Source organism: Ctenocephalides felis, unplaced genomic scaffold (assembly GCF_003426905.1).
Source record: "Ctenocephalides felis isolate EL2017-DRISC unplaced genomic scaffold, ASM342690v1 CF-g0.4_SCAFFOLD_01170, whole genome shotgun sequence".
In the NCBI taxonomy this organism is placed as follows: domain Eukaryota; kingdom Metazoa; phylum Arthropoda; class Insecta; order Siphonaptera; family Pulicidae; genus Ctenocephalides; species Ctenocephalides felis.
This window is the reverse complement of record NW_020537324.1, coordinates 44,139,652-44,166,066: the sequence shown is the minus strand read 5'-3', so window position 1 is coordinate 44,166,066 and position 26,415 is coordinate 44,139,652. Positions and strand designations below refer to the sequence as shown.

The 26,415-nt window shown below is 32.2% G+C and overlaps 1 protein-coding gene across 1 annotated transcript; it reads right to left on the bottom strand.

Annotated features, from left to right (window-relative positions):
- Positions 1-5,993: 5,993 nt before the first annotated feature.
- LOC113366535 (alpha/beta hydrolase domain-containing protein 17B-like) lies at positions 5,994-22,545 on the bottom strand. The gene is made up of 3 exons (XM_026608158.1): positions 21,726-22,545; positions 7,948-8,080; positions 5,994-6,097 (listed from the first exon to the last, which is right to left on the bottom strand). The coding sequence occupies exons 1-3, from the start codon at positions 22,370-22,372 to the stop codon at positions 6,014-6,016; spliced, it is 864 nt and encodes a 287-aa protein (XP_026463943.1). The 5' UTR covers positions 22,373-22,545; the 3' UTR covers positions 5,994-6,013.
- Between the last annotated feature and the right edge of the window lie 3,870 nt (positions 22,546-26,415).

Below are 26,415 nucleotides of genomic sequence, written 5' to 3'. Positions count from 1 at the left end.
AATCACAAATAATCGAAAATAATTTTTTTTTTATATCTTCACGTTTCAAAGTTGCCTGAATATTTTGCCACACCTTAGAAAAAATTAATAAATGTGCGGACACAAATTTTTGTCGACAATTTCGGGAACACCGTTCAACCGATTTGAATGATTCGAAATACATTCGATTTGTGATGGGAAGTCAAATTTCGATGAGGAATGCAAGTCAGGCCTATGGTCACTATGGTCTTTTATCCAGACAGAAACTATACCCCAATCAGCAGACTAAAGGCAGGTCCAGACGCTTCGAGGCAAAATTGCCAAAATGCCAAAAATGAAAATTCAGTTTTGAGAAAACGGAGTGTCCGATTTAGTAATTTATAAAACATTTTACTTATATTGATAAAATGAAGAACTGATTACATTTTTGGGAAGACATAGGTTTAGCGGTTTCGGAAATCGAGTGAAAAAAATGCTATTTGGCGGTCAAAAATGATCATTAGACATATGCACATTAAATCATCAGCTATTTTATAGAGATTTTAATAATGAGTATAAATTTTATTTACATTTCCATGGCTGCCGTAATGTTTGCGACGCGGCACTTTATTATTTCTTCTCTAAAATAGTCAAGCAACACGATTGCTTAAAAGAAAAGTTCAAAATTTTCAAAATATAAAAAATCAAATTTTTCTAAAAAGTAATTTTTTTCAAAATTTTTTCATTAAAAATATTTATCAGTCACTCATCATTAAAATATCTACAAATAATTCACATTCAACATACTTACTTATAGCTGTTGATAAAGGTTATAGTTTCTGCATGGATAAAAGACAATAGTGACAGGCCTTATTGGCATTCCTCGCTGAAGTTTTTACCTTCCCAGCTTACTAACTTTATATTTTCTCGATATTTAAAGTTATTATACATCATTTGAGCCCGAATTGGTATATGTGTGTTACGCATAGTGTTACGCCACCCGAAATTTGACTTTTTGCGAGCTTTTTCTTAAAAACGATACACCGATTACAAAATAATTTAAAAGGATACTATGAATTTCTACAAGTCGTTGATTAGTTTTTCGCAGCTGTCGGCCGAACCATTTCCTTGGAATTGACAGAAGTGTTAAAATTTTCATACACGTTTTAGCCAAAAATTCTGAACCTCTTTTAAAAAGTTAAAACTGTTCGAAAGATATCATGAATCGTGCTAATTATTTTTGGTAAATATCGGCCATGGATTATTACCTTAAAGCACATAGGTATTAAAATATTATGAGTTTGTTTAATTTTATTTGTTCATTGTTTAATTTAAAAACTCAACAAAATTTGGAATAACGACTCCAACAAAATTTCAAAATTACTTATATCTCTTCACAATTTTAAAACTTGCTTGGAATTCTTATTGATTAAATCATGCAACTTTCCTAAAGCAAAATGCTACTTACCACTTGTTTGGTAATTTTTTTATCACTTTTATTTTTCAAAATCTTTCAGCATTCACATTTGTAGCTGGAAAGATCGTAAATAAATATTAAGGATGCTGTTATTATCACGGGGAAATTAGACGCAAAATTATTAAATTTTATCAGCAATATAAATAAATATTAAATTTTTAATTTTAAACATATTTTTAAAGCCTTAATAGTTATAAAAAGAGATTAAGTTTTGAAAAGAGATTAAGATTCTGGAAGAAAACGTTCGCAATATTTTGCCTTTTGTTTTTAAAACAGTTGTTACCCTCCATTGTTTTGCTTCCTTCTACTCATTTTAACAAACTATTAAATTAATTTCGATTTCTTATTTCGCACAATCTATTCAAGAAATGACAATAAAATACTAAATACTAGTTATCTGTTGTATGCTGAGGATGTAGAGCAATAGAAACATGATTAAAAAATAAACATTTAGAATTAAACATTTAGAAATCATAACTCTCTAAAATTATAATTTTACATTTTTCACGTCTAACTTTTTCGAAATTAAATTTAGTCGGTACAAATTTTTCATGGTTTATTTGATTTTTGTTATTTGTGAAATAAATAAATAAATCAACATTTGGATTTATTTTAAATTTTGCTTAAGCAGGTTGTTGCCCCAATCATCTGAGAAATTATTTCTACATTCCTCACATTCATTTCATTTACGAAAATAAATTTAGTTGGTGCAAATTTTCATAATTAATTTCACTTTTGTCTTTTGTGAAATAAAGCCTTATAAAAGTATTTGAATTAATATTTTGTTATTTTATATTTTTTCATTTGTTTTTTTTTTTCTAATGACGTGTTATTCATCATTGAGTATAATAGAAATCTATACATGAAACGTTTACTAGATTGAATACATCTTTAAATGATCCAATTTTTAACTTGCCGAAAGATAAGTTTATGGTTTTGCATAAAAATACAAATTGCTAACTTTATGTATTAAGTAATTCTGAATCGTTTGACAACATTGGAAAAGGTATGCACGCATAGATAAAAGAAGAGTAGAGCACGTGTGTTGTGAGCCGATTTTTGATCTTTCGTCGTTTTCTCGGAAACGGCAGCCATTTTTTAGCGTGTCTGCAAACTTTTTCGTCCACGTTTTCGCAAACAATACTAAACAGTTTTTAAAAATAATTACAACTATTTGAAAGATATCGTTTGGAAAGCCATCCGATCTTTCTACAGCTCGGTATACTATATAATTCTCTCCTAAAAACTATCTTGGTTTCTTATATTATGGATTAAGTCCATTATTTGCACATATTGGAAATTTGATGCAATATTTACACGGAATAAATAATTGCTATTAAAGTAAATATTTAATCCTGGTCAAAAAAAAGAAAGTTAATAAATAACTTATTGCAGTCAAAACTGTTTTTATTCACTGGAAATTTTCTGTTAAAATTTTTAGTTCAAATTTTTTAAGTTTGAAATAGTTTTTTTCATAAAAACTTGAAACAGGTTGAAACCGCTTATTGGGGAAAAATACTATACCGCATTATCGGAAATGTTGACTGTATTTGCTGGATGACCTTCTGGCCTAACAGATGTGCTGAAGATGAAACGTACATAGCCCCCAAAAGTCGACAACAAACAATTTTTTGTTTAACTTTTTGTTTTTTATTACTATTTTGGATTCTTATTTCGGAGCTCAACACAACACATACATATCCAAGACTCATCATTCTCTATTTTGAGCTTTTTCTTTATTCAAATTAAAAATACTTTAATAAATGTTTACGTTTTGTAAAACAATATTTTGTAAAATATTTATTTAGTTTTTGTATTTTATTATTTAATTTAGTTCAGTCTATATCATCAGGGATGCAAATCATTCAGTACCATAATATACAATTATGGAAAAAGAATATAATATAATTTTTTATTTATATATATATATATATATATATATATATATACATATACATATATATTATTTGTATTAACAAAGCTCAATAATAGGGCATAGCATCAATAAAAAACATAAAACATCCATATGTTTTGGCTATAATCCTAGCCGTTTTCGGCTATAATCTAAACCGTTCGACCAGTTTACGGACAACACATATTTACATAAGTTTAATGTTAATATTACATAGCGTGGTGCATTGCCTATCCTGATACCAATGATTATTGAATTTTCTGTTTTAACACTAAGATTAACTAATTATGCCACTGAATGGAGGCTAGAATTATAGCCGATACATATGGATGTAAAATAAATTCTTAAAAAAAATTTGTTTTTTATTACTGCTATGCACGATTATTAAACTTCGTTATTATGAACATATTATTCATACATATGTTTGAATTTTAGCCTAAACAATAAATCCTATAAAAACAAGCATTTCTGAATGATGATAATAAGTTCATCTTCAGTTTTTTTACAAATAAATTTTTGCTAAAAGCAAGCTAATGTTAAAATTAATGATCATATGGTCTAAAAAATAATAGTAAAAAATAAAAATAGAAATGTGAAGCAACAATGATTTACATACTTTTAACTTGTTTCTTAAATCCATTTTGTTTTCATTTAGATTTACCTTATTGTGTTGTGCTTTACAAAAAGCACAACACAAATAGTATCAAATTGTTGTGTGTATATATATATATATATATATATATATATATATATATATATATATATATACACACATCAGTGTAGAAAGCAAAAATTATATTAATCAAATTCACAGCCCTGTAATGTGTACAAAAACAATATTTTATTTGCATAAAAACTTTAAAATCATGCTATATAAGTAAAAATTGTGAATGATTAGCATTCCCAATAATAATTCTCGAAACCATTTTTTCTGATAATTAACAAATTAACAAAAAAAAGAAGAAAACACTGAGATCTGAACATTTTTATATAAATATCTAAAGCTAATTCTAGCAAGTGATATGTTACTAAACATATGAGAGAAGTAAGACCACACAAATACATTTAAATTTAGATTTAGAAATATGAAGTTGTTGCTCAAAGCAATAACTATTGATTATAAAATGTTCTTTCTCGCTAATCAATTGTATATTAGGATTATAAAAAAAAAGTTCACATACACAATATTTATGCAAATGCGATTTGGAATATTATGTATTGTATTTGATTTTAGCATCTTGTTTCTTGTAAAGGTTCAATGCTATCTTTAATTTCAATGCTTTTATTTTCTGTTGATGAACATGCTCCCAAAGAATTTGTTTTTGAAACATTTCCACACGACGAATTGCTCTCCTGAAACCTAAGTTTCTCATCATTCACATGTATCAAGCAATTCGATGAAGCCTTTGAGCCCATATTAAAAATAAGTTTTCAGTAACATATTCTTCTGTAATGTTATGAGAAACATTGGATTCTATAACATTATTTGTATAGTAATTATTAACTATTTCTTCATTTGACTTTTCTATAGTTTCCAAATGCTTTATATGTTTTCCACCATTCGGAAATTTAGCAATTATCTTTTTTGTATAGTTAAATTTGAAGATGAAGAGCCAGGGTTGAGTTGAGTTTTACACTTACCAACATGTTCAATGTTGTCATCATTTCTTATAATCTGATTGCCTTTTTCATTTCAAGGTCTGGCAAAGAATTATGAAAAACAGAGTGTTGATCATTAGATGCAGCAGTATTCAAAACCCAAGGATTCATAGTTGACACATCAGATTTTTATTTGTGTTAAATTGATTTATATTACTATTTATTTTAGTCCAAGGATCAATTGGCTTATAAATTAAACAATTTTTACTTTTAGTAGTTATACTTTCAAGTTGATATTCATCAGAACAGTTACCTTTAGCTCTAAGGTTTTGGGAACATGTAGCATATTTCTCTCCTTTTGACACATCAGATATATGCAAATCGCTAGTGTTCATTGATGTTTCTTTAAGTGATTCATTATTTACAATTTTGCCATTCTTGCAAGCACTTGGTACATCATTATGAAAGTGCATACCTGAATTAAAATGCAATGATGCATTATTTTTGCATTCTACTGTTAATGGTTGAGTGATATTATTATGGCAACTGATAATATTATGAGGTAAGCCGTCTTGCACGGATTCTCGATGTTGAATTGAAGATCTATGACAGTTAGATTTCGCTGTAGAGAGAGGAGATGAATACTTTGTTGCAAGTTCATAGTCACTTTTATTTATGCTAGTATTTGGATTGTTTTTTGCTAAACACAAATCACTTATATCTAAAGCAGTCTTTCTGCAATTACACTTTTCTAAATTGTCATTATCCTCAGATTTTACATTGTCTACATTTTTCTCACAATCGCCGCTAATAACTTCCAATTTTGAGGCACTGCTTGAAATGCAACATTGCTGGTCACTTGCATTAATGCAAGCACCAGCTAGCTTTTGCTATAGTAACTTCTCATTAACAGAACTGTTAGTAGCAGAACTGAAGGTGGATAAGTTGTGATCATCACCTACAAAAAAAAAATTGTGATTATTTTGTATTTGAAATGTAAAGCTCAATTATACATTAAGTACCTGTTGTAGAGAAATATGAACAGATCCCGTAATATGCAGTGATTGTCAATTGAGTAATTCTACAGATACAAATTGCTTTAAACGTTCTAGATACTGGTTGTACAATTCAACATCATTGTGTCCAGCGCCCTGTAATGCAAGAAAATTTTAGAACATTTATGTTTCTTAAATAACATGTTTTTTAAAACAATAGTATTGAGTAAGGCACGATACTTATGTACTTTTGGTATACTCAATACATTAGCTGGATACTGTCAGCAGTATACATTGTAAGGGGTATGCACCTATTCGTATAATAAATTAAATTAATATTATAAATATACCGGTCAGAATATAAACAACACAGTTGTTGATTACTCATATACAACAATGTAAGCGCAATATCCTTGGGCCAGCCAAGCACGTGTTGTTAAAACAATTCCTTTCAACTGCAAAATGCGCATAAAACATTGACTCATCTTTTGTGTTGCACTCTGCAATGACATTGAACAAGTCGTAAAATATTGTTATCTAGGAGTGCAGGTCACACCCTGTGGAGCCAGTATTTAAGCTTGCGAATGACACAATAACAATCAGTGTGAGTTTATTCGTCACTCAGTAGTACTTTAGTTTTCAATAGAGTCGTATTTTAGTTGATCATAATCAGTCGTATTCAAGCTCAGTTGTTTAAGTTATATGTAAAGTGAACAAGAAATCATGAAATAAATAAATAAATCAAAAATTGTCGTCTGTTTACACTGATTCAGCCTCCACAGATTGGTAACAGCAGAAAAAATGTACGCCACAACATACATTGCTCTGATAATACTTTAACGTTTATTTAAACGAAATTTATATTAAAAATGATCAAATAAAAACAATAATAATGCATACTCTACCATTTATTTCTCAATTTATCTAAAAAATAATGTCTGGCTCTGGAATTAATCATAATTACTATATCGAACCATTTTGTATGTTATAATTTTTATTTTATAATTTTCTTATATATTTATAGAAATTAAGTATATCACAAATTATTTTAGATTTTTTGTAAATCGCATGTACGAAGTTTTATTTTCAAAATTAAAAATGTTTGACGTGGGTATTTAGAACAAAATTGAATCTTAGATAAAAGCGAAGATGGTTGCATAAAACCCTCCCAATCAAACTTGCGGAGCTTCTGGGGAGTCTATCGATAGAACACAATTATTTTCCTATTAGCCAAAGCTGGCCACCTCTGGGCGATTGATTCTTTCAGGCGATTCAATGATTGACCGTATAGTTCCGAGTTAAGAGCTTTGACAAAGGAGATCAGCTTATAGTAGAGAATTCCCTGTCTATCCCACACCAAATCCCAACTTGGCTTTGCTACTATTTCTAGATCCTCATCACCAGTCACCAACTGCTTCAAAAATGTGGCGATTTTCTTGCTATTCAGCAGCGATTCGCAGATGTAAATTCGGTAAAGCTGGTTAAATTGTGGCACCTATACATCGAGCTTCTTTTAGTATCCGACCTTATTTAAATGGTGCCAAAAAATTATTTGTGAAATCTTCAGCTCACGGACAATCGAAATCGACTTACATGACGGTTGGACTCTATGATTTAGTCGACATTTTCGACAATTGTCCATCCGGTGGGCGTTCGATGTCTTTGACGATCGATTTTTACACAATCGTTCATTCGAAGAATTCACTCATATATTTTCCGATGTGTACATAGAAAACATCAATCAAGAACAGCTTGTAGAACGGACAATATTAGCGGAAAAAATTGATGACGTTGATTTTTGAACTAGGCATCACACAAATCTAATGGGAGGGCGTATTTTTCCGCATAGTTTTTAATCTCACTTAATTTGTTAAGCATACCATTACATTAATTATCATTGAATGTTATATCTCCAATTATTTAGTTTCGTAATTAAAAATTAATAAAGAGCATTATAAAATGTAAATATATATATATATATAGATATATATATATATATAAATTACCTCAACCCAAAGTGGCTCTACGGCTCGAGGACATCGCTCATATATCGTCAGTCCGTGTGAAAAATCAATTACTTCATCCTCTGTCCCATGGATCACTAAGACAGGTGATGTTACTTTTGGAACTTTGTCGATGCTGCAAAGAAAATAAACTATAATTTAACTAATTGCAAGGCAAAACTGCAGACGTTTCTTCTCATTCTAATCAACTATATATATATATATATATATATATATATATACATATCATAAAATTCTATAATATATATATATATATATATATATATATATATATATATATTGTTAGCGAAATATATTGTGTGAATGTTTGAATGTATGTTTGAATATGGTTGGTTGGTAAGACTTGAGTTGTGTGTGTAGTTGGCTATATTGACTGTACGAACAGAGTGAATGCATGCGAGTCGGAAACAGAGTGTAATATAGAGTGAATGTGTAGAGTCGAACTGGAGATATTTGAATAAAAGTTAAAGAATACTGCACCGTGTTGTTTTAATTTATAGATTCCTGACAAATAATTAATTATAGAGAATATAGACAATAGTTTCAGAAGTGGGATAATTACCGATAATTACTGAGATAATTAGTGTGTGATTTTTAGTTAAAGTTGTTATTGGAATAGGTGATTCCAATAATTACAAGTGCGTGTATTATTAATCAGGTGGATTAATAATTACGAGGGTTGTGATAGGAACCAGGTGTGCGACGCTATCAGACCAAGTGTGGTGTTTTTTTTTTGTGTTTTGTGTTTGTGTCGGCGAAAAGTGCAAAAGTTAGTTTAGCACGTGGCTGACTAAGGTGAACAGTATAGTGAAGATATTGTAAGCGAGGTGTGCTAGCAATGTTATTTAGCTAAGGTGCAGTAATAGTTGTGTTGAGAAATTCAGGATTGTAGAGAAATTTAAAGATTTAAAATAAAATGGCTACAGGAGTTAACAATGAAAGCATGGCGCCAGAAGCTCTGAGCCTGCTCTCATTGACCGATCTGATAAACTTAATCAAGTCCACAAACAGTGATAAAGTGGAAAATATAACGAGTAGTGAATTGTTGGCGATGCTGCCAGAATTTGGAGGTTCGGCGGAACAATGTGTGAATTCGTTTTTCGAGCGCATAGAAGCCGTACGCGATACGTACGACGTGACCAAAAGGAAGATGGCGGTATTGATGATATCCAAATTGACGGGAGCTGCTAAGTCGTGTTTTTTTAGTAAAGCGGAATACGCCACTTATACCTACGACGAAATTAAGAGGGCGATAACAGCTTTCTTCAGAAACAGCGAAATCGCATGACGATGATGAGACGATTCGAAGCCCGGAGATGGCGGAGGCAGGAACCCTTTAGCTCCTACTTCCAAGAGAAAATGGCGCTGGGCAACCGAGCAGGGATCTCGGAGGACGATCTGTTGGCATACATGATTGATGGGTTCGACAATCCGACGCTTCAGGCCCAAGCGAAAATGAATCGTTTTCAAGATTTAAGTACACTTTTAAGTGTAATGAATGAATTAACGTCGACAGAACGGGGCGTTAGTTCGGTGCCGCCGAAGAAAGTACAGCCGACAGGGCTCCCAAGAATAAAACCGCACAGCGGAGGTATCAAATGTTTTAATTGTGGAGGTATGGGGCATTTAGCTTCGAGATGCCTTAAGCCCAAAAATGACGGAAGTGGAACATGCTATACGTGCGGGAAGCTAGGCCATGCGCAGAAGGATTGTTGGCGAAATAGCAATAGAGGGGCGCAATCGGCGCAGCCTGCGCAACCGGCCCCCGACAGTACAACGACGATGTTAATTAATCTAGTGCCTGCATATACGGTGGATGTCTCCATAGAGGGCGGTACGCAGATGGAAGGCGTAGTGGATACGGGATCGCCGATATCTATGCTGTCTGAAGAAGTGTTGCCAACCGGGACACAACTGTCAGACACGAGTAACGGCCGTTTTGAAGGAATTAACGGTTCGAAGTTGAAAGTGTTGGGAACGGTAGAACGGCTTGTGACTTTTTGTGCTTTTGGAGTGTCCGTAGTCTTAAAATTTTATGTGGTGCCTAGAGGAACGATGACATCGGTGTGCTTACTTGGTCGTGACATGATAAATCATGAAGACTTAAATGTTAATATAGGGAAAAGAGTGACTATTGAGCGGAAAGAGAGTGATAGTATATTGATGATAGATATAAGTAATAATAATAGTGATAAGGAGGTCGAGATTGATGTAGGAGACGGTTTAGAAGTGGAGTCTCAGCGAAGGGTTAGAGAGGTTATTGGACAAGAATATTTAGATGCCGCGCTGCCTTCTGAACCGGCTGTGAAAATGGAAATGACCATAAATTTGAAGGCTGACGCTACAACGTTTCATGTGAGGCCACGGAGAGTATCGTATTATGAGAGAACACAGGTGGGTGAGATAATCGAGGATTGGCTTAATCGGGGAATAATACAGACGAGCACTTCGGAGTATTGTTCACCCATAGTTATTGTACGAAAACGAGATGGGAGCGTTAGACTGTGTATTGCTTACAGAGAGCTCAATAAGAGAGTGGTGAAGGACCCCTATCCTAGCCCTAGGATAGATGCATTGAAAGGTAAGCAGTTTTTCACTAAACTTGATTTGAAGGATGCGTTCCACCATATCATAATAAAAGAAGACAGCAGAAAGTACACCAGTTTCGTGTGTGCACAAGGACAATTTGATTGTATCCGCATGCCGTTTGGATTTTGCAACAGCCCAAGTGTATTTGTGAGGTATATCAGTGAGGTGTTGCGAGAATTCATCGGGTGTGGGAAAATAATTGTGTATATGGACGATCTGTTGATTGCCACGGAGACTATAGATGAACATTTGAATATTTTGCAGAGAGTGCTAAAGACATTGAGTGTGAATAGATTAAGGTTGAAGATTCAGAAGTGTAGTTTTGTGTATAGACATACGGTTTATTTAGGGTATTATGTGGATAAGGATGGTATTAGACCTAGTGACACTAACGTTAGTGCAGTGGTAAATTATCCAGTGCCAAAGACATTTAGACAGTGAAGATCATTTTTAGGACTAATAAGTTATTTTAGGAAGTTTATAAGAAATTTTAGTATTAGGTGTAAGCTTCTATATGATTTGTGCAAGGAAGGCGAGTCGTTTCAATTGAACGAGGAAGCGGTTGCAGCCATTGAGTCGGTGAAGCAGGAGTTGGTGAAGCGTTCTGTACTGGCTATATATTCACCGTCAGCACGAACCGAGTTGCATACGGATGGAAGCAGTCGAGGCTATGGAGCGGTTTTGCTACAGAAGGATGGGGCTTGGCACCCCACTTGTTATTATAGCAAGAGAGCATCCTCAGCGGAGTCCAAACTTCATAGCTTTGAGCTTGAAATGCTGGCGATAGTTTATGCTGTACAGAGATTCCATGTCTACATGTACGGGATAAAGTTCAAACTCGTAACGGACTGTAGCAGCTTGAAGCTGGCATTGCAGAAAAAGGAGGTAAACCCTAAATTATTAAGGTGGTTTTTAATTTTGCAGAATTATGACTATGAGTTGGAACATCGGGGTGCAGCTAGGATGCAACATGTCGATGCGCTCAGTCGATGTCATGAACTGTTGGTGGTGGAGGAGAACTCATTTGAGCGAGTGTTGGCTCTGAAACAAGACCAAGATGAGGAGATAAAAGCAATAAGGTGTGAGCTAGGGGTAAAAGAGAGTAAATTTTATGAATTGAGAGATGGCCTTGTATATCGGAAGCAAGGAGATGACCTTTTATTTTGGGTACCGCAGCAAATGGTTGACAATGTAATTAGAATTGAGCATGAGCAGTTAGGGCATGCTGGAGTGGAGCGTACGATTAATGGGTTAAAGACTAGTTACTGGTTCAGTGGAATGACAGCCAGGGTAAGGAATTTTATTGAGAATTGTTTAAAATGTATCACATATTCACCGAAGTCTGGACGACATGAAGGCTATTTGCATTATATCCCAAAAGGGGATAAGCCATTTCTGGTGATACATATTGATCATTATGGGCCATTGACATTAACCAAGCGGAAGAAGAAATATGTATTCCTGTTGACTGATGGGTTTTCGAAGTTTGTGAAGTTGTTTGCTTGCCAAAGCACATCAAGTAAGGAAGTGATTAAACATATGGAGACATATTTCAGCAACTACAGTGTACCAAATAGCATCATTGCCGATAGAGGCAGTTGTTTTACGTCAGAAGCTTTTCGGAACTTTCTTTTGGAATACGGAGTCAAGTTAATATTGATTGCTACAGGAGCACCCAGGGCAAATGGGCAGGTAGAGCGATGCAATAGAACACTTACCCCAATGTTGGCAAAGATGACTGAAGGGATAGAAAACTGGAACATGGTTCTGACAGATGTCGAGTTTGCTATGAACAATGCTACCAACAAGACAACAGGGGAGAGCCCCAGTATGCTGATGTTTGGAGTAAGGCAGAGACGACGGGTTGAGGATAAGATGTTGGATTATTTGCAGCAGCATCAGGAGCGGGCTAATCTTCCTGAACTTAGAGAACAAGCCGCCCGTCGGATAGAGGATATGCAGCAGGCTTCTAAGTCATACCATGACAAGAAGCGGAAGGAGGCTAATAAATACAGTGTCGGTGACAAGGTAATGATTGAGAACGTTGACACTACTTTTGACGTTAATAAGAAATTGGTGCCAAAATTCAAGGGACCATACCGTGTGGAGGCGGTTTTGGATCATGATCGGTATGTTGCGACTGATCTGGAAGGGTTTCAGTTGGCACATGTGCCATTTACGGGGGTTGTGGATCCCACACACATGAAGCGTTGGAGTGAATAATGACAATTTGTGGAGTGAACAATGACAATTTGTGAAAATGAATAATGTTGTTAATAAGTTAATGAAAGTGAATAATGACTATGAGTGCGTGAGGACAATAAGTGATTAAAGACAGTAAGAGTAAGGACATTAATAAATAAATGAAATATTATATGTTGTAATGTGGTATTAACTTGTAAAATAATGTAATGTTTTGTAAATTTGTATATTTCGCTAACTAGATTTTGTTAGTCAATCGAGGGCGATTGTGGGGTCAGGTTTGGCCGAACTGTTAGCGAAATATATTGTGTGAATGTTTGAATGTATGTTTGAATGTGGCGCGGATCATGACAGTCCGTGCGGTTGGTTGGTAAGACTTGAGTTGTGTGTGTAGTTGGCTATATTGACTGTACGAACAGAGTGAATGCATGCAAGTCGGAAACAGAGTGTAATATAGAGTGAATGTATAGAGTCTAACTGGAGATATTTGAATAAAAGTTAAAGAATACTGCACCGTGTTGTTTTAATTTATAGATTCCTGACAAATAATTAATTATAGAGAATATAGACAATAATATATATATATATATATATATATATATATATATATACATATATATATTAGAGCGGGTCGATTTGTATGGATCAAAAAAATTCGCGTAGGCACATATGATTTTTGGATACTATGGATCAAATAAGATACTTTTCTGAAGATGCCATACCTCTAAAATTCTGATGTCGGATGCAGTGACCCAAAAATAAAAGTTAAAAAAAAGGTTTGAACATTCTGTCAACAATTTTCAAATGTTTAACAAGATTAATGAATTTATGAACAACACACTATAGAAGGCATTTGTGTCGAGCATGGGTATCAAAGTTGCCGGAGTCGTCGGAGTTGTTAAGCGGATATAACTCCTCTCCTGAATCTTCCTGAAGTTTGTTCGGGAATTTTTTTTTAGAATGTTTTGATTCATAGAAATATAGTTAGATTGTAGAAATAAATGGAAAAATTACAAAAAAACCGCTTATCATTGTTTGTCCTTGAAAATATTTAAGGTATAGTTTGACATTAAAAACAAAAGACGACTGTCATTTGCCAAACATTTCCATTCACTTATAGGCTAAGACAATATTAAAATATAATATATTTATGATTATGAATAAGAAAAATGTAAGGACTACATTATTATTGCCAAAAAGAAGCTAAGATGTGCTAAAAATTAAAATAATATAAGATAGTATAAGATACAGTCTACATCTGACAGGTGATGCAGTCTGCGCATGCGTCTGTCAGTGATCGCACATAAAACTTAGCCTACAATTCACTTTGACTAATTATTATTTTTTAACTTTTAAATGCAGTCGTGTTTTGCCTTACTTTACTAAACCACGATACAAAAATAATTTACTTATTCAAACAATTATTAAGAAGTTTCATTGTGTCCAAAATTCATATGTTTGGCATTGGATGCCATGGAAAATGTTTAATAATGTTTTTCAAAAAAGAAATTACTTTTCAAGTTACTGGCTACTGAAAATTGTTGTTTTTTGCGTTTTTCATCGTTTTTGGCAATTATTTCTAAAAATATACATTTAAACGAAAATCATGTAATAAACAAAATTATATCAATCAAAATCCTAACTAGCTGTAAGTGGAATTCTGCCTTAAGGCAATTAGGGCATCGTGCCTTAAGGCAAATTGCAGGAACTTCCCGTACCAAAAATTATTATTTTTTTTAAAAATGATTAAAATTGAAAAATTGAAAAAAAATTACTTCGAAAAAATAAGATTTTTGAGAAACTATAAATTGGACAAAAAATTACTTTTTTTTTAATTTTTATTTTTTTTAAGAAAAATGTTTTCTTTATTTTGACATATTTTGGAAGATCTGAACTTGTTTTTCAGAGCAATCGTACTGCTTTAACTGCATAGAGACGAAATATAAAGCGCGTAAGCGCGGCGTTGCTGTCTAACGGGTAAACATTGATACGGAACCCATAGGAAAATAAACAAAATTCATACTTAATGTTAAAATCTCTATAAAATATCTGAAAATTTGATGTGCATAATGTCTAATGATCATTTTTGACCGCCAAATGGCATTTTTTTTTACTTTTTTCCTTATATCTCCGAAACCGCTAGACCTGCCTTTATGAAAATTTGATCAATTCTTTATCTTGTCAATACAAGTAAAATGTTTTTTGAATTATTAAAATCGGACGCTCCGTTCTCTTAAAAACTGAGTTACCGTTTTCGGCACTTTTTGCCCCGTATCTCCGGAACGGCTAAACCTGCCTTTGCGAAAAACTAATCAGCACGTCTCCTTATCAATACGAATCGAATGTTCTTTGAATTATTCAAATCGGTTGATCCGTGTTCCCGAAATCGTCGACGAAAATTTGTATCCGCACATACATACACACACGCACACACACACACACACACACACACACACACACACACATACATCCATTTTTTCTAAATATATTAGAAAAATATTCAGAAACCTCTGAAACGTAAAGATATATAAAAATTTTCATTTTCGATTTTTTTGCGATTACTATAACTTACCCTACGGGAAGTTAATAAATCGGTGTTCTATAAATTGTTCTAAGAACAATATTAAGCTAGATATGAAAATGGGGTTTTATAGTACTCAAAATAAGCTTTAAAATTAGTACTTCTGCGTGTAAGATGAGTGAGCTATCATGCAGATAAAAGACGCATACAATATTTTTTTCGTTTAAAGCAAATAGTTTTTGAGTGCCATTTCCACCAAAATTAAAAATAATCGTATTCCTTCTGGAATCAACTTGATTTAAGAGATCTTGACGGATTCTAGAAAATACCAAAACTTTAGTGCAAAGGATTTCCAAAAAGCTCACGATTTCATGAAAAAAAAATCTATTTAAAAAAATAAAAGATACGTATAAAGGTATATAAATGAAAATTCAAGGTCTTTTACTGACCAATTATTGCTTTTTATTATTTTTCTGTTACACAAATATTGATGGTGTGCAACCAGAATGTCTTTCGAGTCCTTCAATCCTTTGCCATTTCAAAATAAGAGAAGTTACGGTAAAATTTATGATAGAGAAAGTTGTAGCTCATTTAATTACCTTCAAAATAGTGTATTGCAAGTATTGATAAAATCAGAATTAAAAGAGTTATAATTCAATTAACGGGTGGTGACGGAGTGCAAATTGTTTTCACTTCTGAATTTAAGATTAAGATTAGCCTATTTCCGACACACGGTTTTTTCCACTCCATTTACTGCAATTTTGTTGATCGTAGGTTGAATAGAGCACATGTGAACAGGATTTGACAAATTAATTCACTTCAAATATAAACTTAAGTAATAATGTATATAAATTTATTAGTGAGAAATATGTAATTTAGATATAAAAATTACTAAAAGCCAGTTAAATTACGGTACAAATATATAAAAATTATAGGCAACGTTATTGAAGCCATTATTTTGGGTAGAAAAAACCAATGTGATATTGTACCTTTACCAGGAATGCTATTTATTAATTCTTTCTGAATTTGTTATACCCTTTAAAAAACTTCAATTTTCAACACGTGTAAATTATGCTATAAATCACAAAGGCAGGCGATGATTTTTTGTGTGATACATTTGGAAAGTCAATGTTTTAGTCGTGAATAAACAAAAAATCATTCATTTTTACATCCACACCTACAGGTATGACTAAAAAATTGTATAACCCTTGACATTAAAATGAATTGAGCTATTGGAAATAAATTTGTATTATAAATTGCAGTGTTTAATTTTTATTATATAATTTTATTGAACATATTTTAATATTAGTTAAAGGGATAATTAAAGTGTCAACTGTGGGAATTGAGAATCATCATTTTATTTGAAGCAGTTCTACATTCACTCATTTATTGATGTAAATAGTAATTCGAAAAACAATAATTATTAATTCTAACTGAACGGTGAATATTAGTACAGGATATTGAAAAAATGCAGAGTTGGGTACAGGACAACGTCTGTCGGGTCATCTAGTATATATATATATATATATATATATATATATATATATATACGAAGTGAATTCAAATGCAACCTATTCATGACAGACAGTATTTAAGACCCATTTTCCATTTATACAAAAAAACTTAATTACATTGAATATTAAAAATTGAGATAATATGATCTATAATGTACACAACAAGACGTCGGCCTCGCTCTGCATAAAGATCGAAGCTGTGAAGAAAATTGTTGCGCAGCATGTTCACAAAACAGTCGGTTGATGCAAAGCAACTTATTCGGTTGTATTTGCCATGAGATGGGTGACAACACAGTTTATTCTAAAAAAGAATCATCGAAAATAACCCTCAGAAGCTCATTAATTACGTTTGTGTTTACGCTGAAAGCAAGCGATAAATTATGTTTTTAGTTATGGCATCAAAGCAAATATTAATTGTTACTTGTCTTATTGTTTTGTAATAATTCATAGCACATAGACAAATACAACACCGCACATACAGCAATAATTGTTTCATTTGAAAGTGATATATTAAATTAATGTTTGCGTGCGCAATTTTTGGAAATATGTGAAAAATATTAGAGTTGGTGAAAAGTTTGTACACGCCCCAATATCCACTGTAATCAGTTGCATATCAAAAATGATTTGGCAGCATTGTTATTTTTAGCAGAAACAGTAAATAAAATTTACTCCAACCATGTTTTACTAGCCAGTGTATTCGAAATTCGTTTGGAACAATTTGTGTCGTGAGGTTGCGACAGATCATTAACGACGTGTAAATAGATTTAAGAAAAAGCGCAAAGCATTCACATTTTGGGGGTTTTTCATTTAAAGATAACAATTTTTCTCGTCATCTTTAAGATAAAAGATAGAATGTATAGCTCATACATTTGAAAAATTGTCTAATCAGTTGAAATGTTTCTGTCTCGCACATTGGAACTCCCGCGTACAATAAGTATTTGAGCTCAATGTGAGTGAAATGTACTAGCAAAATGCGCCAGCGTTTGCTGTAACTTGCCAACACACTTCAGTTTTTTTTAACAAAACAGTCTAAATTCTTGAAAACTTGGATCAAATGTGTCATATTCATTCTTAATTTATATAGCAAAGACTTAATCGCAATGTATATCGTGTTGGCATCGTGTTTAAGGCAAATTGCTGGAACTTCCCGTACCGTAACAAAATGTTCGAGGCATATTAAATGTAAATTTCCGATATACATTTTTTTCCAAAACCAACTGTTTCGTCAACACAAGCAGAAAGTTTTTTGACTCATTCAAATCGGATGCTTATTTCTCTCAAAAACTGTCATTTTTTGAACATTTACCTCTGTATCTTCGAAATGACTGGACCTGTCTTTGCTAAAAACTAATCACCACTTCTCCTAATCATTACAAATTGAATTTTTTTAGATCATTCAAATCGCATGCTCCGTTCTCTCAAAAACTCGATTTCTATTTTCTGCCCTCTTTGCTCTTTATCTTTGTAACGGCTGGACCTGCCTTTGCCAAAAACTAATCAGCACATCTCCCTATCAATAGGAATCAAATGTTTTTTGTACCATTCAAATCGCTGATCCGTGCGCCCGAAAACGTGAACGAAAAAATGCGGACACACAAAACACACGCGCACACACATCCATTTTTTCTGAGGTATGCCAAAATGTTCAGAAACCTTCAAAACGTGGTGAAATGCAAAAATTTTCATTTTCGATTTTCGGCCCATTACTATAGTACCCTAACAGAACGTAATCGAGCTCAGTTTGAATGAAATTATTAAAGGACCTTATTATCATATTTCTAATTGTAAGAATTATTTAGAATAACGTATATAAAACAGATCAATTTCGAAACTGAATTAACTGAATTAAACTTAAAATTATATATTTTAATTATATAAGCAAGCTCTTAATTATCTTTTTTAAATATTTTGATTGTTTTCAAAATGTTAAATCTGTCTTCGAAACAAAATTATCATTTTTTACAACGCCAACAAAAGCAAATTGTTTTCATATCATTCTAATTGGATGTTCAGATCTCTCAAAAACTATGCATAGCTATTTTTGGCGCCTTTTGCGCTCCGTACCTTCAAAATGGCTGGACCTGCTTTTCGCAAAAACTGTCTCGCAGTTAGTACAAACCGAATGTATTTCGAATCATCAAGTTCGAATCATACAGTCGAAAACGTCGAAGATATTTGTTTGAACCTTATTAGTGAACTTTAAAAATTAAAAATCTTGGTACGAAATTGAAACAAAATCAGTACTCATTCTTAAGATCGCTATTAAAAATGCAATTTTTTTTTAATTTTTTTCAAACCGCTAGTTTTGCCTTCCTAAAAGCGTTAAAATGATTTTAAAACATTAAAATCGGACGCTTCATTCTCTGAAAAACTGAATTGCGATTTTTGCGCACTTTTTGCCCATATTTTCGAAACCGTGGAACTTGTCTTTGCTAAAAACTAATCAGCATGTCTTCCTATCAATGGAATGCTTTTTGAATATTTAAAATCGGTTAATCAGTGCTCCCTAAAACGTTGGGGTCAAATTGTATCCGCACTTCATTCACACACACATACATGCATTCACACACACAAAAATACATACACACGCATCCATTTTTTATCAGGTATGCCAAAATGTTCAGAAACCTTTGAACGTAAACGTATGCAAAAATTTTCATTTTCGATGATTGCGATAACAGTTTCGATTTGAAACAATTTGTTTCATGATAGTTACAATCAATACTATCACCCATTATCGGCTTGACGTTGAGTTCTGTAATTATTCTTGTGAATTGATACTTTAATTTATATACTGTTACAATACTCCTTTGTGAACACAAAAACAAATTTTGTAATATGTACTTGTAATCATAATTTTAGTGACAGTTTTTTCAACAGTATGATTTTAAAAAGTATAATAAGGTATGAAATGTTAAACCACTTCCATTATATGAAATTAATAATTAAAATAAAATAAATTTGTGTTCAATATATAATTTTATCAATTATTGTTATGTTGTATTTATCTTGTTAAAAACATTTAATTTGTATTTAACATTTGTTTCACAACAGCAATTACTTTTACATAAAGTTCATAATTACATAAAGATCATAATTAATTTCCCGCAGGGTAAATTATAGTAATCGCAAAAAAATCGAAAATGAACATTTTTGAATATTTTCACGTTTTGAAGGTTTCTGAACATTATGGAATACCTTAAAAAAATGATGTATGTATGTTTGGATACAATTTTTCGTCCACGATTTCGGCCGCACGAATCAACTGATTTGAATGATTCAAAAAACATTCGATTCCTATTGATGAGAAGACGTCCTGACTAGTTTTTGACAAAGACAGGTCCAGCCTTTTCGAAGACACGGAGCAAAAAGTACCAAAAACGGTAATTCACTTTTTGAAGTAACGAAGTACCCGATTTGAATGATTCAAAAAACATTTTACTTGTATTGGCAAAATGAAAAATTGATGAAATATTTTGGTAAGACAGGTCTAGCAGGTTCAAAGATTGAGAGAAAAAAAAAAATCATATTTGCGGTCAAAATTATTATTAGACATATGCACATCATATTATCAAATGTTTGATTTTTTAAAAATGCATTAAATTTGTTACAATTTTGTTGGGTTCCGTACCAAGATTGTTAATTTCTAAAGATTACTTATACGGTTAAAACTAATTTCAAAATATTCAGAATTTTTTTTTCAAAATTTTTAAAAACATAAAGTTTCATACTTTAAACATAAATTTGTATGTAATGTATATATTTCACATACGTTATTCTAATCGTAAGAAATTTATCCTCAGATGGATTTATTCCTCACCTCTTGCTAATGTAAACTTTCTCAAGTGTTTTGAGCGATAAGATCGTGACTGTATATTTTATGAACATATAGTGATTATAATGATCAATATTTATTGATTACTGATTTTCTTCCGTAGAATATTGAATTCTGGCACGGAAAGTTCAGCAATTTGCCTTAAGGCACAATGCCAAACACCAGTAGTTTTATTTAATACAATTTTACATACAAATCGAATTCACGCCACATTCTAATCACTGAAGTGATTTGTTACGAGGAGTATTGTATATAAAAAGTACATCCACTAAATCAAATTTATATATGTATAATATTTAAACCACAAAGTAATATTATGCATATAGTTAATACAGTATATAATATCCATGTTTAGTAATAAACGTAAATCTAAAGTAGGTATAAAATATCGTTAATCGTAAAAATTTGATTAATGGTTTGTTTTTGAAAATAATTTCACATACAAAAATCATCTTTTGATTATTTTAAATACTTTCTTAGAAGTAAGTTGGTAATACTACAACTCCAGAGAAGACATTTCAAATTAAGTTACCTTTAGTGACATAATATACTAAAAGTAAATTAATTGGTAATTAGTAAATGGTAAATGTAAAGTAATTCTAATAATTAAAAGAGACAGTTAAATTTGCATATAATAATCAATAAAAAATTGGCAACTTTTTTAAAGGGACATTATATACTATAAAAAAGTTGCCAATTCTTTCACGACTACTATATGTTTATTTAATTATGCCTTTCAATTAATAGAATTTCATTACATTCTACTATTCTTCCTTCTATTTTATTTTAATAAACCACCATTGTAAAATTATATTTAATCATAATTGTAAAAAATGTGAAATTAAAATAATATAAAAATGTAGTAAATTAACTACGTTTAAGGGAAATATCATCTATATAAGAGACAAAAATAGATAAACATGATCTCATACAAAGTTTTAACGCTAGACATATTTCTGTGAAATAGATATGTAAAAAGGAGAAAAACCGCTTATAATTGTCAGTAAATAAGTATAATAGATTACTCATAATTAATATTATAATTATGATTTTGTTTACACATAAATTACATAATAAATGATTAAAATTATGAGCAAACCTGGGAAAAGCATCGAAGAACCATGTTCGCTTGGTATTCGGGAAAGCAACCCTCATTCCTGACATAAGTGGTGAGTGTAAAATAACAGCACCAACTTCATATCTTGAAGCTAAATCAACTGTTGGAACAGTACCTATGCTTTGTCCGTATAATATAATGTTTTCAGGACTAATACCAAAACGAGTTCTCAGTGCATGCCAAGCAGCGTCTATGTCGGCATAGAGATTTTTTTCAGATGGCTTCCCAGCACTCATTCCATATCCAGAGTAATCATAACTAAATATATTGCAATTTATTCTAGAACCCAGCCCCAAGTAAAAACTACTCATTTGTCCTAAATCGACTGCATTTCCATGAGAAAATAAAATGGTAAATCTGGCATTGGTACTGCAACGCACAAACAAACATGCTATTCGATTGCCCCTCGAGGTCCGTGCAAAAAAACCTTCCACATTTTCCTTTTCTCGTTCAGAATATTGCCATTCGGCTCTATCGGTTAAATTTATAGTAAATTTAGATCCAGATTCATCGGCTGTATAATCATAAGTTGGTTCTGGCGGTAAAAATGCAAGTTTTGCTGCAATTCGTCCCGGACAAGGCGGACAGCAGAATAAGCAACAAAGCTCGCTAAAACTCAATCCATTCATTTTTCAGCTGGATGAATTACAGAAATCAATATTTTATAGAAACACTAAGGTAAAGAATTTAAGTCACGAAATGCACAACATCCGATTTCAGATAAATATAAATATGAACCGCATAAAAATAAATAAATACTTCAAATCACATTAAATGTATGGAGGCCATGATGAATTATATGGCTTAGAAAAACTCAACTCAAAGCACTGTATAGTACTTGACAGTACGAAGCTGTCAAAAATCTGTAAAAGGCGATGATGCCACATCGCACCATCTAAAGACAGAGTGGATTGAGTACACGGGTTTATTGTAACAGAATTGTCGCCACGCGTTTCAAGAGCACACTAGTGTCGATTACTAAAAGAATATTTGACTCAAACTTGGATATCGAACATGCTTATTTATCTATGAACTTGGATATCGAATATTGTGCCGTGCATTCCATTGCGCCTTAAGGTAAATTTACTGTAACAACTGTAACTTTAAAATTTTAAAACATAAATAAAGCTTATAAATTTTGAAAAAAAAAGATATACGAGAATTTTGACAATTTTGAAAAAAAAACTAGTTTAGAAAAACAAACTCCGGGAACTCTGAAAATTGGTAATTTTATAGATTTCGAAGTGCTCTTTCCGAATTTCAACATTGCCACCTCAAATTTTCACGGCAAGTAGTCGCCATATTGAAAAAAGAGCGTCAAAAACAGTTTTTGTTAAATATCTCCTTGCCGGCTCATTCTACGATAAAAGTAGCTATGCACGAATTAAACTAGATAAAATTTCCTACAATTTATTCGAAAACCGTTTTTTTGTAAAATTAATAGTTTGAGAGTAAGGGCGCCCCAAAGTCTTTGCTGCTCTCGCCGTATTACGGAGCTCTCCATATTTGTATTGTATTGTAAAACTACTTATAACTTAATTAAAACTAATAAATAATAAATGAATATATAATAAATAAATTAAATAATAAATAAACTAGCTGTAAGTGGAATTCTGTCTTGAGGCAATTATGGCATCGTGCCTTAAGGCAAAGTGCTGGAACTTACCGTACCGTAACGAAGTGTTCGTGGAATACTGAATGTTTTCAAATAGATTATTATAAATATTGTAACATTGTCTAATATTTATAAGAATTATATAAACTGAATTGCAGAGTTGAAATTATTTGCAAAGTATATTAGTACTATCGTCAGAATTAAAAATAAAATCTGAAATATTTTTGATATACAAAAAACTAAATAAAAAAAAAAAAATGGAACAATATTTTTTTTTCAAAATCAATTATTTTGTTAAAACAAGCAGAAAGTTCTTTGAATCATTTAAATCGGACGCTTAGTTCTCTCAAAAATTGCCATTTTTTACATATTTAGCCTCGTATCTTCAAAATGGCTGGGCCTGCCTTTGCCAAAAACTAATAAACACTTTTCCCAATCATTACTAATTGAATGTTTTTTAGATCATTCAAATCGGATACTCCGTTCTCTCAAAAATTCGATTTCTATTTTCTGCACTCTTTGCTCCGTATTCCCGAAACGGCTGGACCTGCCTTTGCCAAAAACTAATCAGCTCTTTTCCCTATCAATAGGAATCGAATGTTTTTTGAACCATTCAAATTGGTTGATCCGTACGCCCGAAAACGTGGACGAAAATTTGTATCCATACATACATACACACTCTCACACACACACACACACACACACACACACACATCCATTTTTTCTGAGATATGCCAAAACGTTCAGAAACCTTCAAAACGTCGAGAGATGTAAAAATTTTCAATACCGATTTTCGGCCCATTACAATAACTTACCCTACGGGAAGTTAATAATATCAAAATTGTAACATGTTAACATTGATATGATGTCATTGTTGTAATGGTATCATTGTGCGGACGGTTTGTAAAATTATTTAAATAAATAAATAAGTAATTAAATAAATAAATAGACGGATAAATGGATAAATAAATAAATATAATAATAAATTAGTTAATAATATAATTAAAAAAATAATAAATAATTGTTTTTTATCGTAGAATCCTCATATCATATCAATCCTTTGGTTGTTTGGTTAAGTATATTGTTTACATTTGTTCGAAAAGAGTGTCCTTTTCTTCCTCTTCGTCGCTAACTTGTGATGGAATTTGTGACGATCCAGCCTGTTCAGCGTTTAACTCATTCACTGCTGAACTTGATGATATAGGTTCGGAATGAATTTTGTCGTACTGCCTCTATCGGTGGTGAGAATGCAATGTTAAATATGATTTTAAATACTGATTGAATAGGAAGCTTGTATATCTATAGGTGTTTAAAGAATTTTTTTTGTTAGTTTTTGCGTCACTATAGCTGTATAATTTGAAAAGAAATCGTTTTGCAGCTGTATCAATGAGCTTCTGGATCAGCATTTGCATTTTTGAATATTTCGATAATTTTTTACTTTCCGTAGGGCAAGTTATAGTAATCGCAAAAAAATCGAAAATGAAAATTTTTATATATTTTTACGTTTCAAAACCTTCTGAATATTTTGGCATACCTTATAAAAAATGGATGTATGTGCGTGTGTGTGTGTTTTTTTTTTGTATAGCGAAGGAAATGCCTTTATGCATCCCAGACTGGTGTTCTGTCTGGGTATGTCGGACTCAATAATACCCTGGTATAATACCGACTAAAACCTCCGCTTTGCCCTTGCCTCTGGTTCCCACGGAAACCACCGTTATGTGTGTGTGTGCGTGTATGTGTGTGTGCGGATGCAAATTTTCGTCGACGATTTTGGGAACACGGATAAAGCGATTTGAGTAATTGAAAAAACATTCGATTCGTATTGATAAGGAGACATGCGGATTAGTTTTTGGCGAAGGCAGGTCTAGCCTTTCCAAAGATATGGGGCAAAAAGTGCCAAAAACGGTAACTCAGTTTTTAAGAGAACGGATTAAGCGTTCGATTTGAATAATTCAAGAAAACCATTTTACATGTATTAACAAGATGAAGAACTGATCAAATTTTCATGAAGGTAAGTCTAGCAGTTTTGGTGATCTAGTAAAAAAAGTAAAAAAAAATGGCATTGGCGGTCAAAAATGATCATTGGACTTATGCACATCAAATTATCAGATATTTTATAGAGATTTTAACAATAAGTATAAATTTTGTTTACATTCCTATGGGTTCCGTACTAATGTTTATCCGTTAGACGGCGACGCGGCGCTTACGCGCTTCGATATTTTGTCTCTATGCAGTTAAAGCAGTACGATTGCTTTGAAAAAAAGTTCAGAATTTCCAAAATATTTCAAAATAAATTATTCTTAAAAAAGTCTTTTTTTCAAAAAAAAGTAAATTTTTGTCAAAAATTTATAGTTTCTCAAAAATCTAATTTTTTCAAAGTATTTTTTTTTTCAAAAATGTTAATATTTAAAAAAAGCAATTTGCCTTAAGGCACGATGCCATGTGCCCCGCTAGTTTTGTAATACGTTGATTTATTTTATTTTGCCTTGACTGAAAAGTGCGGATGTCGTATCACAGCCGCTGATGGCGTGCAAAAAGAATAAGTGATCTGTGGCAGTGTTAACTATGATACTGTTTTTTTGAATAGATTTGTTGCAATTTTTTTTTCCCTGGTTTCACTAAATATGCGTTGATTGAGCCGTCAAAGGAAAAAGAAGATCTACGTCCTCGCCAATAATTATCTTGGAATCAAATGTCGTCGCCAAGCTTATCGCTGTAATAACTATTAATGCATCCGCATCTTCCGTGGCTTGTTTGATCATAAAGTTTTCAGCTTCAAATTTTGTCTTCCAAACCAATTAGCGTATGACCTGCTAAAGCCTTTACCGCCAAAGCGTCTCAAAAAAAGAATCGGCAAATATTTGCTGCAACAAAACACATAATATCTAAGAAGGTGCTATGGCAGAATAGCGATCCTTCTCACGCTGTCATGTAAATATACCTGTAAGATAGCTGAGTGTACTGTGTGTATAGTTTGCTAAGTACAATGAAAAAAAAATGTCTTCAACATTACAATGAGGCTCTTCTTGTTTATACCGTTAGCCAAGAATTTATTTT